Source organism: Salvelinus alpinus, chromosome 2, assembly GCF_045679555.1.
Source record: "Salvelinus alpinus chromosome 2, SLU_Salpinus.1, whole genome shotgun sequence".
NCBI classification, from domain to species: Eukaryota; Metazoa; Chordata; class Actinopteri; order Salmoniformes; family Salmonidae; genus Salvelinus; species Salvelinus alpinus.
The window spans coordinates 111,211,451-111,228,676 of NC_092087.1; the positions used below are offsets into that span (position 1 = coordinate 111,211,451).

Sequence of the window (17,226 nt, forward strand, 5' to 3'; positions counted from 1 at the left end):
CTGCACCTGTTTGAACTCGTTACCTGTATAAAAGACACCTGTCCACACACTCAATCAAACAGACTCCAACCTCTCCACAATGGCCAAGACCAGAGAGCTGTGTAAGGACATCAGGGATAAAATTGTAGACCTGCACAAGGCTGGGATGGGCTACAGGACAATAGGCAAGCAGCTTGGTGAGAAGGCAACAACTGTTGGCGCAATTATTAGAAAATAGAAGAAAATAGAAGAAGTTCAAGATGATGGTCAATCACCCTCGGTCTGGGGCTCCATGCAAGATCTCACCTCGTGGGGCATCAATGATCATGAGGAAGGTGAGGGATCAGCCCAGAACTACACGGCAGGACCTGGTCAATGACCTGAAGAGAGCTGGGACCACAGTCTCAAAGAAAACCATTAGTAACACACTACGCCGTCATGGATTAAAATCCTGCAGCGCACACAAGGTCCCCCTGCTCAAGCAGGCGCATGTCCAGGCCCGTCTGAAGTTTGCCAATGACCATCTGGATGATCCAGAGGAGGAATGGGAGAAGGTCATGTGGTCTGATGATTCAAAAATAGAGCTTTTTGGTCTAAACTCCACTCGCCGTGTTTGGAGGAAGAAGAAGGATGAGTACAACCCCAAGAACACCATCCCAACCGTGAAGCATGGAGGTGGAAACATCATTCTTTGGGGATGCTTTTCTGCAAAGGGGACAGGACGACTGCACCGTATTGAGGGGAGGATGGATGGGGCCATGTATTGCGAGATCTTAGCCAACAACCTCCTTCCCTCAGTAAGAGCATTGATGATGGGTCGTGGCTGGGTCTTCCAGCATGACAACGACCCGAAACACACAGCCAGGGCAACTAAGGAGTGGCTCCGTAAGAAGTATCTCAAGGTCCTGGAGTGGCCTAGCCAGTCTCCAGACCTGAACCCAATAGAAAATCTTTGGAGGGAGCTGAAAGTCCGTATTGCCCAGCGACAGCCCCGAAACCTGAAGGATCTGGAGAAGGTCTGTATGGAGGAGTGGGCCAAAATCCCTGCTGCAGTGTGTGCAAACCTGGTCAAGAACTACAGGAAACGTATGATCTCTGTAATTGCAAACAAAGGATTCTGTACCAAATATTAAGTTCTGCTTTTCTGATGTATCAAATACTTATGTCATGCAATAAAATGCTAATTAATTACTTAAAAATCATACAATGTGATTTTCGGGATTTTTGTTTTAGATTCCGTCTCTCACAGTTGAAGTGTACCTATGATAAAAATTACAGACCTCTACATGCTTTTTAAGTAGGAAAATCTGCAAAATCGGCAGTGTATCAAATACTTGTTCTCCCCACTGTATATATATTTACACCTTTCTTCGCATATCTTTTATATATTTTATTATCCAAGAACTCAACTACAAAAGCTTTCCTGCAAAAGCTTTCCTGCAACCCGCTTCACCAATTACAAAAAAGTATTATTTACCTCAAATCTGAAAATCCACCGTGGAAGCTAGCCAGGGGCTAATTCAGAAGCTAGCCAGAAAGCTAACCAGAAGCTATCCGATAGCTAGCCAGAAGCTAATCTGTAGCTGCCCAGAAATTAGCCGGTTTGCTGGCTAGCGTTGGTGTTTCAGCTGCCCACGTTTTGTGGTCATCAGCTATTCCTTTAGCTCGATAATCTACCGGCACTTTTGTGCAACGCGACTCGGACCGGAGCATTCCGGGACTTTTTTTCTCTCAGTTTCCCCGGATTTCAGCCGCAGGCTCTGGACATTTGCACCTTGATTTCGCAGCTAGCTAGCTGCAAACCGTGTGACTATTGGCTTACGTCGATCCCGGAGCAAACTCAAATCATTCCGGAGCTAGCCAGCTGAGGAGTTCCATCAGCCATTCCTGGGCTACAGTCACCTATCCGGACCCGTTTTTTTTGTTGTTGTTGTTGTTGCTGCAGATACGGAGCCCCACCGGGCCTTCACGACTGACTGGCGGCGTTATCTGCCCGAGGGAGTTATCCAACTGGCACCTCCGTCCCGACGTTACCTGAACGCTCATCTGGGGCCCGCTAACCGTTAGCTGTCTTATCGGCTGCTATCTGAATAAGTATATCGGACAATTATTATTATTTTTTATTTTTTTTTATTTTTTTCTTGGGTCACTATATCTATTTTGCCAATCTGGATTGATCCCCTCTACCACACGGAACCCCACTAACCTACCGACGGAAACGCACGAGGTATCTACAAATAGACCTCCATCCTATGCTATCTTGCTACCGATAGCCATCTACCCGGCCAGCTGTCTGGATCGCCGTGACCCCAACCAACCTCTACTCACTGGACCCTTATTGATCACTCGATTAAGCATGCCTCTCCTTAATGTAAATATGCCTTGTCCATTGCTGTTCTGGTTAGTGTTTATTGGCTTATTTCACTGTAGAGCCTCTAGCCCTGCTCACTATACCATATCCAACCTCTCAGTTCCACCACCCACATATGCGATGACATCACCTGGTTTCAATGATGTTTCTAGAGACAATATCTCTCTCATCATCACTCAATACCTAGGTTTACCTCCACTGTATTCACATCCTACCATACCTTTGTCTGTACATTATTCCTTTAAGCTATTTTATCGCCCCCAGAAACTTCCTTTTACTCTCTGCTCTAGAAGTTCTAGACGACCAATTCTCATAGCTTTTAGCCGTACCCTTATCCTACTCCTCCTCTGTTCCTCTGGTGATGTAGAGGTGAATCCAGGCCCTGCAGTACCTAGCTCCACTCCTATTCCCCAGGCGCTCTCTTTTGATGACTTCTGTAACCGTAATAGCCTTGGCTTCATGCATGTTAACATTAGAAGCCTCCTCCCTAAGTTTGTTTTGTTCACTGCTTTAGCACACTCTGCCAACCCGGATGTTTTAGCCGTGTCTGAATCCTGGCTTAGAAAGACCACCAAAAATTCTGACATTTTCATCCCCAACTACAAGATTTTCAGACAAGATAGAACGGCCAAAGGGGGCGGTGTTGCAATCTACTGCAAAGATAGCCTGCAGAGTTCTGTTTTACTATCCAGGTCTGTTCCCAAACAATTTGAACTTCTACTTTTAAAAATCCACCTCTCTAAAAACAAGTCTCTCACCGTTGCCGCCTGCTATAGACCACCCTCTGCCCCCAGCTGTGCTCTGGACACTATATGTGAACTGATTGCCCCCCATCTATCTTCAGAGCTCGTGCTGCTAGGCGACCTAAATTTGAACATGCTTAACACCCCAGCCACCCTACAATCTAAGCTTGATGCCCTCAATCTCACACAAATTATCAATGAACCTACCAGGTACCACCCCAATTCCGTAAACACGGGTACCCTCATAGATATCATCCTAACAAACTTGCCCTCCAAATACACCTCTGCTGTTTTCAACCAAGATCTCAGCGATCACTGCCTCATTGCCTGCATCCGTAATGGGTCAGCGGTCAAACGACCTCCACTCATCACTGTCAAACGCTCCCTGAAACACTTCAGCGAGCAGGCCTTTCTAATCGACCTGGCCGAGGTATCCTGGAAGGATATTGATCTCATCCCGTCAGTAGAGGATGCCTGGACATTTTTTTAAAATGCCTTCCTCACCATCTTGAATAAGCATGCCCCATTCAAGAAATGTAGAACCAGGAACAGATATAGCCCTTGGTTCTCTCCTGACCTGACTGCCCTTAACCAACAGAAAAACATCCTATGGCGTTCTGCATTAGCATCGAACAGCCCCCGTGATATGCAACTTTTCAGGGAAGCTAGAAACCAATATACACAGGCAGTTAGAAAAGCCAAGGCTAGCTTTTTCAAGCAGAAATTTGCTTCCTGCAACACAAATTCAAAAAAGTTCTGGGACACTGTAAAGTCCATGGAGAATAAGAACACCTCCTCCCAGCTTCCAACTGCTCTGAAGATAGGAAACACTGTCACCACCGACAAATCCACTAATAATTGAGAATTTCAATAAGCATTTTTCTACGGCTGGCCATGCTTTCCACCTGGCTACCCCTACCCCGGACAACAGCACTGCCCTCCCCTCTGCTACTCGCCCAAGCCTTCCCCATTTCTCTTTCTCCCAAATACAGTCAGCTGATGTTCTAAAAGAGCTGCAATATCTGGACCCTTACAAATCAGCCGGTCTAGATAATCTGGACCCTTTCTTTCTAAAACTATCTGCTGAAATTGTTGCCACCCCTATTACTAGCCTTTTCAACCTCTCTTTCGTGTCGTCTGAGATTCCCAAAGATTGGAAAGCAGCTGCGGTTATCCCCCTCTTCAAAGGGGGGGACACTCTTGACCCTAACAGCTACAGACCTATATCTATCCTACCCTGCCTTTCTAAGGTCTTCGAAAGCCAAGTCAACAAACAGATTACCGACCATTTCGAATCCCACCATACCTTCTCCGCTATGCAATCTGGTTTCAGAGCTGGTCATGGGTGCACCTCAGCCACGCTCAAGGTCATAAACGATATCTTAACCGCCATCGATAGGAAACAATACTGTGCAGCCGTATTCATTGACCTGGCCAAGGCTTTTGACTCTGTCAATCACCACATCCTCATCGGCAGACTCGACAGCCTTGGTTTCTCTAATGATTGCCTCGCCTGGTTCACCAACTACTTCTCTGATCGAGTTCAGTGTGTCAAATCGGAGGGTCTGTTGTCCGGGCCTCTGGCAGTCTCCATGGGGGTGCCACAGGGTTCAATTCTTGGACCGACTCTCTTCTCTGTATACATCAATGATGTCGCTCTTGCTGCTGGTGATTCTCTGATCCACCTCTACGCAGACGACACTATTCTGTATACTTCTGGCCCTTCTTTTGACACTGTGTTAACAACCCTCCAGGCGAGCTTCAATGCCATACAACTCTCCTTCCGTGGCCTCCAATTGCTCTTAAATACAAGTAAAACTAAATGCATGCTCTTCAACCGATCGCTGCCTGCACCTGCCCGCCTGTCCAACATCACTACTCTGGACGGCTCTGACTTAGAATATGTGGACAACTACAAATACCTAGGTGTCTGGTTAGACTGTAAACTCTCCTTCCAGACTCACATCAAACATCTCCAATCCAAAGTTAAATCTAGAATTGGCTTCCTAGTCCGCAACAAAGCATCCTTCACTCATGCTGCCAAACATACCCTTGTAAAACTGACCATCCTACCAATCCTCGACTTCGGTGATGTCATTTACAAAATAGCCTCCAAAACCCTACTCAATAAATTGGATGCAGTCTATCACAGTGCCATCCGTTTTGTCACCAAAGCCCCATATACTACCCACCACTGCGACCTGTACACTCTCGTTGGCTGGCCCTCGCTTCATACTCGTCGCCAAACCCACTGGTTCCAGGTCATCTACAAGACCCTGCTAGGTAAAGTCCCCCCTTATCTCAGCTCGCTGGTCACCATAGCAACACCTACCTGTAGCACGCGCTCCAGCAGGTTTATCTCTCTGGTCACCCCCAAAACCAATTCTTCCTTTGGCCGCCTCTCCTTCCAGTTCTCTGCTGCCAATGACTGGAACGAACTACAAAAATCTCTGAAACTGGAAACACTTATCTCCCTCACTAGCTTTAAGCACCAGCTGTCAGAGCAGCTCATAGATTACTGCACCTGTACATAGCCCATCTATAATTTAGCCCAAACAACTACCTCTTTACCTACTGTATTTATTTATTTATTTTGCTAATTTGCACCCCATTATTTCTGTCTCTACTTTGCGCTTTCTTCCACTGCAAACCAACCATTCCAGTGTTTTTATTTTTTATTTTACTTGCTGTGTTGTATTTACTTCGCCACCATGGCCTTTTTATATTTTTATTTATTTATACATATATTTGTTTGCCTTCACCTCCCTTATCTCACCTCACTTGCTCACATTGTATATAGACTTATTTTTTTTTCACTGTATCATTGACTATATGTTTGTTTTACTCCATGTGTAACTATGTGTTGTTGTATGTGTCGAACTGCTTTGCTTTATCTTGGCCAGGTCACAATTGTAAATGAGAACGTGTTCTCAATTTGCCTACCTGGTTAAATAAAGGTTAAATAAAATAAAAAATAAAATTACTGTCAAGTGACTTGATGTCTACGGTGCCAAAGAGATTGATAGGTGGGAGTGTTGGGAGTGTCCAGTGTGTTGATTTAACGATAATAATGTCAAAATCCACTTTTAACAACCATCAGAACTGGTTAAAAAAAGGTTGCATCCCAACGTGGCAATAAACACTAGGCAAAGTGACCGTGTCACAATGAACTCAAACATTTTACCATTGGAACGCTTGATGTAATTAAATCAAACGTTTTACCATTGGAACACTTGATGTAATTAAATCAAACGTTTTACCATTGGAACGCTTGATGTAATTAAATCAAACGTTTTACCATTGGAACACTTGATGTAATTAAATCAAACGTTTTACCATTGGAACGCTTGATGTAATTAAATCAAACGTTTTACCATTGGAACGCTTGATGTAATTAAATCAAACGTTTTGCCATTGGGACACTTGATGTAATTAAATCAAATGTTTTACCATTGGAACACTTGATGTAATTAAATCAAACGTTTTGCCATTGGGACACTTGATGTAATTAAATCAAACGTTTTACCATTGGGACACTTAATGTAATTAAATCAAACGTTTTACCATTGGAACACTTGATGTAATTAAATCAAACGTTTTACCATTGGAACACTTGATGTAATTAAATCAAACGTTTTACCATTGGAACACTTGATTCTCCATGGTTGTCTCCAGCATGCTAAAGCGTTCACAGCTGGCGATCCCTCATCGTGATTGGTTGTTCCCCACCATTTGCAACAACGTCACTGAGCACCATCACTGTCTTTCCTTCGTGGATCTCCTGCATGTTTACATATCTGGCATTACTCATCTCATATGTATATACTGTATTCTATCCTATTCTACTGTATCTTAGTCTATGTATTACTCATCTCATATGTATATACTGTATTCTATTCATTAACAAATACTAAGAGGGACCAAGAGTCTGTTGATTGGTCAGTCATTGGGTTCATTTGTTGAAGTCAAATCAAGCTTTATTTATGCAGCACATTTCAGACATGGATGCAACACAATGGCTTCAGAGGAAAAAACAATGAAAATAAACAGAAATATTGAGGATAAAAAAACTAAGAACAACTGAAAGACTAATGAGCATTGCAAAGGAAATGCCATTGATTCAAATATTAACAATATGATGCTACATCCAACCCAAAACATAACTTGTTTTTTAGGAGGGGCTCTGAAAGACACTACGGGGGCATCGATTGAAAATTGACTGGTAACAACTGGGACCTAAAAGACACCCACTATGACACCCACTAAATCTGCCCAAGAAGAGGCAAACAAAATAAAAACCCACACCAAACTTAAAGACAGGAAGCAAACCAAAAAGGTAGCGCAACTAAAGGTGTTGACTCTCCACATCTATCAAGACAACTGGAGCACTGGGCCAGACACTCTTAAATAGAACCTGGACCAGCTCAGGTGAAACACCTTCCCACAAACGAGATGGACAAGCCAGCACAGGTGTAACACATACTGACTAACGAGGTGACACCAATCAGTGCGTCCTACGTGCTAACGAGCTATACGCGCTAAAGTCCAACCTCAAAACATAAATGGAAAAACCAAAGACTAACACCTTAAAAGAATGTGCACCACCAACAGAAAACAACTTCCATTTCACAATATAATCAACTACAATTCTTCACCAATATAAACATGGTGTCTACTGGCTATCAACAATTAAAAACAAGAAAAAGTGTATTTTTCCCCCACTAGCTTCTAGGACTCTCCTCCCCTTGGAACGATAACACTGACAGGAGATTTACAATGTCTTTTGGGTGATAAAACCTGAAGAGACCGCATTCCAGAGCATGAGTTAATGTTTCTATTCTATATGGTACCAGGGAGAGATGACCCCAGGGCCAGACCCTGGTCTCTACACAAAGTGTACTGTTTTTACAGCAGATACTGTCTGCTGTAAAAGATACATCAGATACATCCTACGTCCCCTTGAAAACAACTTCCATTTCACATTATAATCAACTACAATGCTTCACCTTCACCTATAAAAACATGAAAAATAACGTGTATTTTTCTCTTCCTAAAACTCACTAGCTTCTAGGAACTCTCGTCCCCTTGGAACGAGCCCAAACATAACTCATCTCTAATACGGAAATTCAAAATAATTTGTGATCCATGGAACGCACTGGCTAAACACAAAACACAGATCTTTTTGACTGCCCAAACTTGAGACAATCAGAAACCAAGTTGTCCTCACAATGGACACAAGCACCAAAAACCCTGTTGTTTTGACAAGTAGCAATAAATCACTGATATCGATTAGGGGGGACATCAGGTTGTACTTGCTGTTGAAACTAACAACAACAAAAACACATGGAAATGGGAGATATATTTTACCTCACTGGTTAGAGGACAACCTGCAGAAGACAGTCAGCTACATATTGGAGTGATGCATTTAAATTTAGGGGTCGCTAAACAAAGGAACACAACACTTATTTGTCATAACTCATCGATATTATGTTGAAATCAGTTGATTCTGGGAATAATGTGTACATCACTGGTTAGAGGACAACTCTTTTTTTGTTAGTCACTTTGTGTTAAATCACATAAATAATACTCTTTCAATTCAGAGCCTGGATTTCCCCCAATGAGCCTAATATCCATATCATGTTGAAACCAATTGATAAGGGGGCAAACGTTTAGGGTTCTACATTGTGACATTCTGAATGACTGACTGCAGAGTACATTAATATACTATATATTAAAACATTCTACACTGAGACATTAAAATACTCCTACTACAATGTTAAAACATTCTACATTGTGACATTAATTCATTGATATCATGAAACAACTCCTTCATATATACATTTTCTGATATTTGATCAGAGATCTTTTATCAGATTATCTCTGGTCACAGCTATGAGATTTCTCTCCTGTGTGTGTTCTCTGGTGCACTGTCAGCTCTCCAGATTGACTAAACCTCTTCCCACATTGATCACAGCTATAAGGTTTATCTCCTGTGTGTATTCTCTGGTGTAAAGTCAGACAGTAAGATCTAGTAAAACTCTTCCCACATTGACCACAGCTATAAGGTTTCTCTCCTGTGTGTATTCTCTGGTGCACTGCCAGACAGCCAGATCTAGTAAAACTCTTCCCACATTGATCACAGCTAAATGGTTTCTCTCCTGTGTGTGTTCTCTGGTGCACTGTCAGCTCTCCAGATTGACTAAACCTCTTCCCACATTGATCACAGCTATAAGGTTTATCTCCTGTGTGTATTCTCTGGTGTAAAGTCAGACAGTAAGATCTAGTAAAACTCTTCCCACATTGACCACAGCTATAAGGTTTCTCTCCTGTGTGTATTCTCTGGTGCACTGCCAGACAGCCAGATCTAGTAAAACTCTTCCCACATTGATCACAGCTAAATGGTTTCTCTCCTGTGTGTGTTCTCTGGTGCACTGTCAGCTCTCCAGATTGACTAAAACTCTTCCCACATTGATCACAGCTATAAGGTTTATCTCCGGTGTGTATTCTCTGGTGTAAAGTCAGACAGTAAGATCTAGTAAAACTCTTCCCACATTGACCACAGCTATATGGTTTCTCTCCTGTGTGTGTTCTCTGGTGTTGAGTCAGATGGCTAGATGTAACAAAACTCTTTCCACATTGAGCACAGCCATATGGTTTCTCTCTTGTGTGATGTCTTTGATGTATTTTAAGTTTTACAGATGAGGTGCATCTCTTCCCACATCGACCACAGCTATAAGGTTTCTCTCCTGTGTGGATTCTCTGATGAATTTTAATGCCTGATGAGGTGAATCTCTTCCCACAGTCAGAGCAGCGGTGAGATTTCTTCCCTGTGGGTCTCCACTGGTGTTTCTTGAGGTGTTCTGATGTGGAGAGACTCTTCTCTGCCTCTTCAGCATCATGTTGTTGTTGAGGCTCCCCAGAGGATCCACGATAGTCCCGTATCTCTCCTGTGTGAACAACAAAGTCAGACGGTTAAAGGCCCACAACAGCAGAAATCCACTGTTTATTTGAGGTAAAAGGTGATGCCCAGAGCATACCCATGCAGTTGTACAACAATTGATGTCTGTTAAATTATTTTACAATTGTCTTAAGACAGTCAAGACCTAAGCAGTGTGCCAGACGACCTTTGGTCTCCAAAAAAGGCCCCTTTCTGTGTTCTGTGATAAAATTGCAGCACGAGGTCGATGCACACACAATTTGATTGCAGAAACCGCTAGTTATGGATGTAGTATATCTGCCTGGAACAAAAATGGTGAACAAAGATTTTAGTTTTCCACAATGTATTCTGAATATTACAGCACAAGATCAGGAGTGTTACTCAAGGAAACTCACATTAAGCTCTGTGTCTATTCACTAATTCACCACTAGAGCTAAATATCTCTGTGTGCAAACAGACTAACGAGACCCTACTGTAAATCAAGCAGACATTAACATTATAAACACCAATTTGTTAGGTATTTTGGATCCAACGTGGAGCACAGCATAACTGTCTTTACCAGAGTAATGAATGAAGAAGCACTTTGGTTGTTGTTGCATGTCGTGATGTTTGTCATGTGACTGTCATTCAGAAAATGATTTCCTGGATCACTTGATGATAGTTGAACATGTGACTATAACAAAACAGCTACAGTATTAAGTATTATGTGTAATTATTGAAAAACCACATTAATGACAGTATCCATTTGGGTGTTGTCAATAAAGTTAAGGGGACTTTCGGTTAGAACCATTGGATTTAGCAAACTCTGAAATGATTGAAAACTGTTTTCCCAGCGTAACATAAGGAGACACTAAATGTGACGTAGTTAGACAGCATTTCAGAGATCTGAATACAAAAAACTGTCCTACTGCAAGATCCAGTATTTAATAACGTTATGACTATAACTACTGTTCCCTAAAGGAGGGAAACTAGGTACAGCATACTATTAAATCCACATGTTATGAAAATAACTACTGTTCCCTGAAGGAGGGAAACTAGGTACAACATACTATCAAATCCACATGTTATGACTATAACTACTGTTCCCTGAAGGAGGGAAACTAGGTACAACATACTATTAAATCCACATGTTATGACTATAACTACTGTTCCCTGAAGGAGGGAAACTAGGTGCAGCATACTTTCAAATCCACATGTTATGACTATAACGACTGTTCCCTGAAGGAGGGAAACTAGGTAGAACATACTATCAAATCCACATGTTATGACTATAACTACTGTTCCCTGAAGGAGGGAAACTAGGTACAACATACTATCAAATCCACATGTTATGACTATAACGACTGTTCCCTGAAGGAGGGAAACTACGTACAACATACTATCAAATCCACATGTTATGACTATAACTACTGTTCCCTGAAGGAGGGAAACTAGGTACAACATACTATTAAATCCACACCTTCCTGGAATCCCTGCCTTCCACAGGTGATGAGCATGAGGCTTGGATTTATTCCTTCAATTTAACTTCTTCTGGCTGCAAGCCCGACGTCGGTACACTTATGACAATAGCCACTTCAAGTGCAGGGCGCGAAATTCAAAATATATATATTTTTTAAATATTTAACTTTAACACATTAACAAGTCCAATACAGCATTTGAAAGATAAACATCTTGTGAATCCAGCCAACATGTCTGATTTTTAAAATGTTTTACAGCAAAAACACCACGTATATTTATGTTAGCTCACCACCAAATACAAAAAAGGACAGACATTTTTCACAGCACAGGTAGCATGCACAAAGCCAACCTAACTAACCAAGAACCAACCAAACTAACCAAGAAACAACTTCATCAGATGACAGTCTTATAACATGTTATACAATAAATCTATGTTTTGTTCGAAAAATGTGCATATTTGAGCTATAAATCAGTTTTACATTGCAGCTACCATCACAGCTACCGTCAGAAATAGCACCGAAGCAGCCAGAGTAATTACAGACACCAACGTCAAATACCTAAATACTCATCATAAAACATTTCTGAAAAATATATGGTGTACAGCAAATGAAAGACAGGCATCTTGTGATTCCAGCCAATATTTCCGATTTATTAAGTGTTTTACAGCGAAAACACAATAGAGCATTATATTAGCTTACCACAATAGCCAGAAACACAAGCCATTTCCCAGCAGCGAAAGTTAGCGATCGTAACAAACCAGCAAAAGATATATAATTTTTGACTAACCTTGATAAGCTTCATCAGATGACAGTCCTATAACATCAGGTTATACATACACTTATGTTTTGTTCGAAAATGTGCATATTTAGAGCTGAAATCAGTGGTTACACATTGTGCTAACGTAGCATCTTTTTCCCAGAACGTCCGGATATTTTTCTGACTCTCACATATTCTGACCAAATAACTATTTATAAACATGACAAAAAAAAACATGTTGTATAGGAAATGATAGATACACTAGTTCTTAATGCAATCGCAGTGTTAGAATTCTAAAAAATAACTTCATTACGACATAAGGCTTACGTTATGGCGAGACAATGCCCAAAACCTGGGCGCAAAACTAATAGTACACAGTTCGACAGATATATGAAATAGCATCATAAAATGGGTCCTACTTTTGATGATCTTCCATCAGAATGTTGGACAAGGGGTCCTTTGTCGGGAACAATCGTTGTTTGGTTTTAGAATGTCCTCTTCTCCAGTCAATTAGCACGGAAAGCTAGCAAAGTGGCGCGAAGCTCACCTTCGTGAACAAACGCAGACAAAGCAACACGCCTAACGTCCCGAAAAAATTTCAAAATCTAATAAAACTATATTGAAAAAACATACTTTACGATGATATTGTCACATGTATCAAATAAAATCAAAGCTGGAGATAGTAGTCGCCTATAACGACAGCTTTCAAGAAGACAATTCCAGGTCCATCCTCGCGCTTTCCAGAAAACAGGAAATGGGTCACACGTCATTCCAAGAGGATTTATTTCACCTCAGACCAAGATAATCACCCCATTTCTTCTCTCACTGCCTCTTGACATCTAGTGGAAGGTGTATGATGTCCATGTATACTAATACGTATCATGCCCATTTATAGGCAGGCCCTAGAACAGAGACCTCGATTTCAGAAATCTCACTTCCTGACAGGAAGTGTGCTGCAGAATGAGTTCTGTTTCACTCAGAGAAATAATTCAAATGGTTTTAGAAACTAGAGAGTGTTTTCTATCCAATAGTAATAATAATATGCATATTGTACGAGCAAGAATTGAGTACGAGGCCGTTTGAAATGGGCACCTTTATCCAAGTTACTCAATACTGCCCCTGCAGCCATAAGAAGTTAATACCGCTCTTCACCGACCCAGGAAGGGGTGGGGCCAATCAGGTGTTGTACCTCGTTTCCCTCCTTCAAGAAACAGTAATTATAGTCAAAGTTACACTTCCTTTCAGTCGGTCAACTTCGGTACAACATACTATGGAGAAATAGATTCATTCCCCATGCCGACCCAAACGGATACTAAATTAAACGACCCATGGCAGACCACCCAGACCTGACCCTGCAAGATGCGTCCGTTTTGCCAATTTATTCATTTTTTTGTTTGAAACACTCCTGTCAATGTTGAGTAAGGACGCACACCTGATTACACATATAGATGTAGGACTAGTTTACCTGGCCTGAGTGCAAATGAAGGCCTATAAATGTGCCCATTTGGGGATGTCTGATAGTATTTCAGATTGTCTTAACGCACCACCACTAATGAGCTGTGGAGCTTCTCAAAAAAAAAATGATTCAGCTTCTCCAACTAATTTTTTCTTCACCTCAAACAGCAGGTAAACAGTCTTATTAGAATCCACTACAAATGACAATAGTTGCTCAAAGTATTTGTAAATTATTTCCAGCTCTCGCCCTTTCGATAACCACTCAGCATTAAAGGGAAAAACGTAATGCTCTGATCCAGTGGAAATGTTATAAAATACCTGATTACTTCTTATCCCTTTCACAAATAGACGACAGATGTGTCTGTCCAGAACTCACTGGCGCAGGAAACTGAGGGCCCAGAATATTTTATACAATGTTGCAAGTTTCAGAGGACCCAGTTGATAGCTGATAGAATGTTTCAAGTTTGTTGTTGACAGGCCATGTGCAGCCAATGGGATTTATAGGATATTTATTTTTAAATCGGGATATTTTCTACCTGCAGGCTGCAAATGTTTTTGTTTGTTGGTTTCATGTAGGCTATTTTTACATAGTTGGCAATGGCAATAAAAGTTACTTTTAGATTTGTATAATTTTCATTTAGATGGAATGTAGATGAATCAAATACAATGATTTTGAGATACTATTATCAATTAAATTAAACTGTTTCAGTAAAATGTGCAAATAAATAATAACCGGCAGAAATGGTCAGATAAATTTGCACTCCAAATGTAGGTTGCCGACTGCTTGTGTAGCCGATTACCAGCAACGTCAGAATGTATGAAGGCCAGCAGGAGTTGGTTCAGGAAGAGTTTATTCTCTTCTGGTTGGGCGATATTGATGTAATGGCATGAAAATAAATTGGCTGAATATTATACAATGACTTATCAACAGCTCTAACAATTTGACCCCCACAGGAAATCTACACTGGCAATTGTAGAATATACTATATAGCCTAGAAACCTGGTTAAACTATCATTATGACATCATGGATGAATTCTAGAATATACTATATAGCCTAGAAACCTGGTTAAACTATCATTATGACATCATGGATGAATTCTAGAATATACTATATAGCCTAGAAACCTGGTTAAACTATCATTATGACATCATGGATGAATTCTAGAATATACTATATATCCTAGAAACCTGGTTAAACTATCATTATGACATCATGGATGAATTCTAGAATATACTATATATCCTAGAAACCTGGTTAAACTATAATTATGACATCATGGATGAATTCTAGAACATACTATATGTCCTAGAAACCTGGTTAAACTATCATTATGACATCATGGATGACCAGTCCTTGTATTCATAGTGTATTGAATTCAGGGGGTTGCCCTGAGCTGAACTCAAACCTGGGTCCAGTGACTCTCAAGTTAACACCTTATAACTGTTACACCAAGATGTCCGAACTTCTTGACGAGGTCCCCAGGTTTTGGGTTAAGGTTGATACAATAGCTTTCTCTATGAATTTGAGAGTGGTTATATTTCTCCAACCCCCATCCCTCAGCTGTTTACCAAACCAAGTCTCTGGGCAGCCATTTTGTTTCTGTTTAAATCCTAGGTTGTCTCTTTAAAAAAGCCACACAACAAACAACCAATCTGCAGTTGAAACAATAACAAAGCTGTAATTCTACTACTGTTTCGCTAATAAGATGATGATGGGGTTGGATAAATGTAACTACTCTCAAATTCATAGACAGACCAATGGATGCAAGGACTGACTATCCATGGTATCAACATGATAGTTTTAACCATGTTTTAACCATGTTGAGGCTATACAGTGTTGATTTACATTGTTTCTAAACATTGGAGTAAAAAAAGCTTATTTGGGGTTCTGATGGGGTACAACAGTTTAACTAAGCTCATGAGGCATGTGTTTAACACCAAACATCAGTTCAACAACTGCAGAGTTTGTGCCTCTGTTTTTTAGAAGGTACTTACGAGTGTTAATCAGGGAACGGTTTCTCAAAACCATCTTATGGCTAAGTTCACCGTTAGAACCATCGGACACCTTAAGATGCGTTTGGGAAACCGGGACCAGATATCCAGTTTCCTCCTCTTCTTCCTCCTCCGTTTTCAATGTAACAGTCATCTCTTCCTCCTCCTCTTTCACTCCATAAACTACATCCTCCTCTCCTTTTACTGTAACATCCTCCTCCTCTTTCACTCTGAACGCTTCTTCCCCTTCTTTCACAGTAACGGCCTCATCCTCTACTTCTGGTTTTACTGTGATACCCGCTTCTTCTATAGCAGGGGAGTAGCTTAGTGACCGAGGTTGCTGACTGTCTGTTGCTGCTGTTGAAAGAAGCGTTCCGTCCACTAGATTATACGTCACAGTAGCAGCATCGCCTTAAAGTCGCAGACCGCAATATGCTGACTGGAGTGGGCAACACAATTGAGTAAAACGTATATTTTATTTTCAGACAAAAAGTTAAAGGGTATGAATCAAGGACGTCGCTAGAACTAAAATATTAATTAGTCCCCCCTAAATAAATCAATATCAGTCAATATATTTTTTCTGTCATTTTTTTTTTTTGTCAACCGTTCCATCTCATCTTAAACTTTTTACTATGCCGGCACTAGGACCGGGGGAGGCTGCTGCCGCACTAGTGACTGTTAGACTTTCTTCAGCAAATATATATTAGGAGAGAGGGGTAACCCTACACAGAACTGAACTGAATCAAAGATGGCGGACAGAAATACTAGAAGAGAGGGGTACCCCTACACAGAACTGAACTGAATCAAAGATGGCGGACAGAAATACAAGAAGAGAGGGGAACCCCTACACAGAACTGAACTGAATCAAAGATGGCGGACAGAAATACTAGAAGAGAGGGGAACCACTACACAGAACTGAATCAAAGATGGCGAACAGAAATACTAGAAGAGGGGTACCCCTACACAGAACTGAACTGAATCAAAGATGGCGGACAGAAATACTAGGATGGAAGCAAATGTAAGGGATTATAATGTCATAACTAATCATGCAAAAACATGTACAGTTGACAGGAATGTTAGTTCATGTAGAGACAAACGATTATGCATTTTGTTTTAATCATAGTTCATTTACGAAAATCGTGATTTAGCCAGCTAGCTGACTAGCTAACATTAGCCAGCTAGCTGGCTAGCTTTATGGGTGTTGTGACATGAGTATGAAATTGTAATTCTGGTTGTTTTAGGGACTCCTGAAACAACCAGCAAACCAGACTGTCATTTTGGGAAACAGTGGATGTATAGAATCTAGCTAGCTGAAGATTTTACTGCAAATTGAATGTACAATTTTGTAAGCTTGCCTTGCTGATATTTGCCATGCAGATAGATGAAATCACGTAGCTAGCTATGTTCTTGCTTATTGTGCAGTGGATGATTAAAATCCCTGTATGCCCATGGATGTGTAGCTAGCTATCTAGCCGATCTGTGTATGGACCCAAACGTTTGGTATACATATTAGTTAAGAACCTAGCTATGAACC

General features: G+C 41.1%; 4 protein-coding genes across 5 annotated transcripts in view; 2 read left to right on the plus strand and 2 right to left on the minus strand.

Annotated features, from left to right (window-relative positions):
• Window positions 1-17,226, plus strand: part of LOC139548391 (zinc finger protein ZFP2-like) — a 315,038-nt gene that overhangs the window by 142,835 nt on the left and 154,977 nt on the right. The gene's annotated exons all lie outside the window — the stretch shown is intronic.
• Window positions 1-17,226, plus strand: part of LOC139548509 (zinc finger protein 180-like) — a 284,664-nt gene that overhangs the window by 127,269 nt on the left and 140,169 nt on the right. The window lies entirely within an intron of this gene.
• LOC139548897 (zinc finger protein 180-like) overlaps window positions 1-17,226 on the minus strand; it is a 324,124-nt gene that overhangs the window by 104,098 nt on the left and 202,800 nt on the right. The gene's annotated exons all lie outside the window — the stretch shown is intronic.
• Window positions 6,921-17,226, minus strand: part of LOC139552291 (zinc finger protein 420-like) — a 36,699-nt gene continuing 26,393 nt past the window's right edge. The window contains exons 4-5 of the mRNA XM_071363882.1: window positions 15,696-16,049; window positions 6,921-10,040 (exon numbers count right to left, since the gene is read on the minus strand). Of these exons, the coding sequence (XP_071219983.1) occupies window positions 8,968-10,040; window positions 15,696-16,049 (1,427 nt within the window). The 3' untranslated portion in view covers window positions 6,921-8,967. The remainder of the gene's footprint in view (window positions 10,041-15,695; window positions 16,050-17,226) is intronic.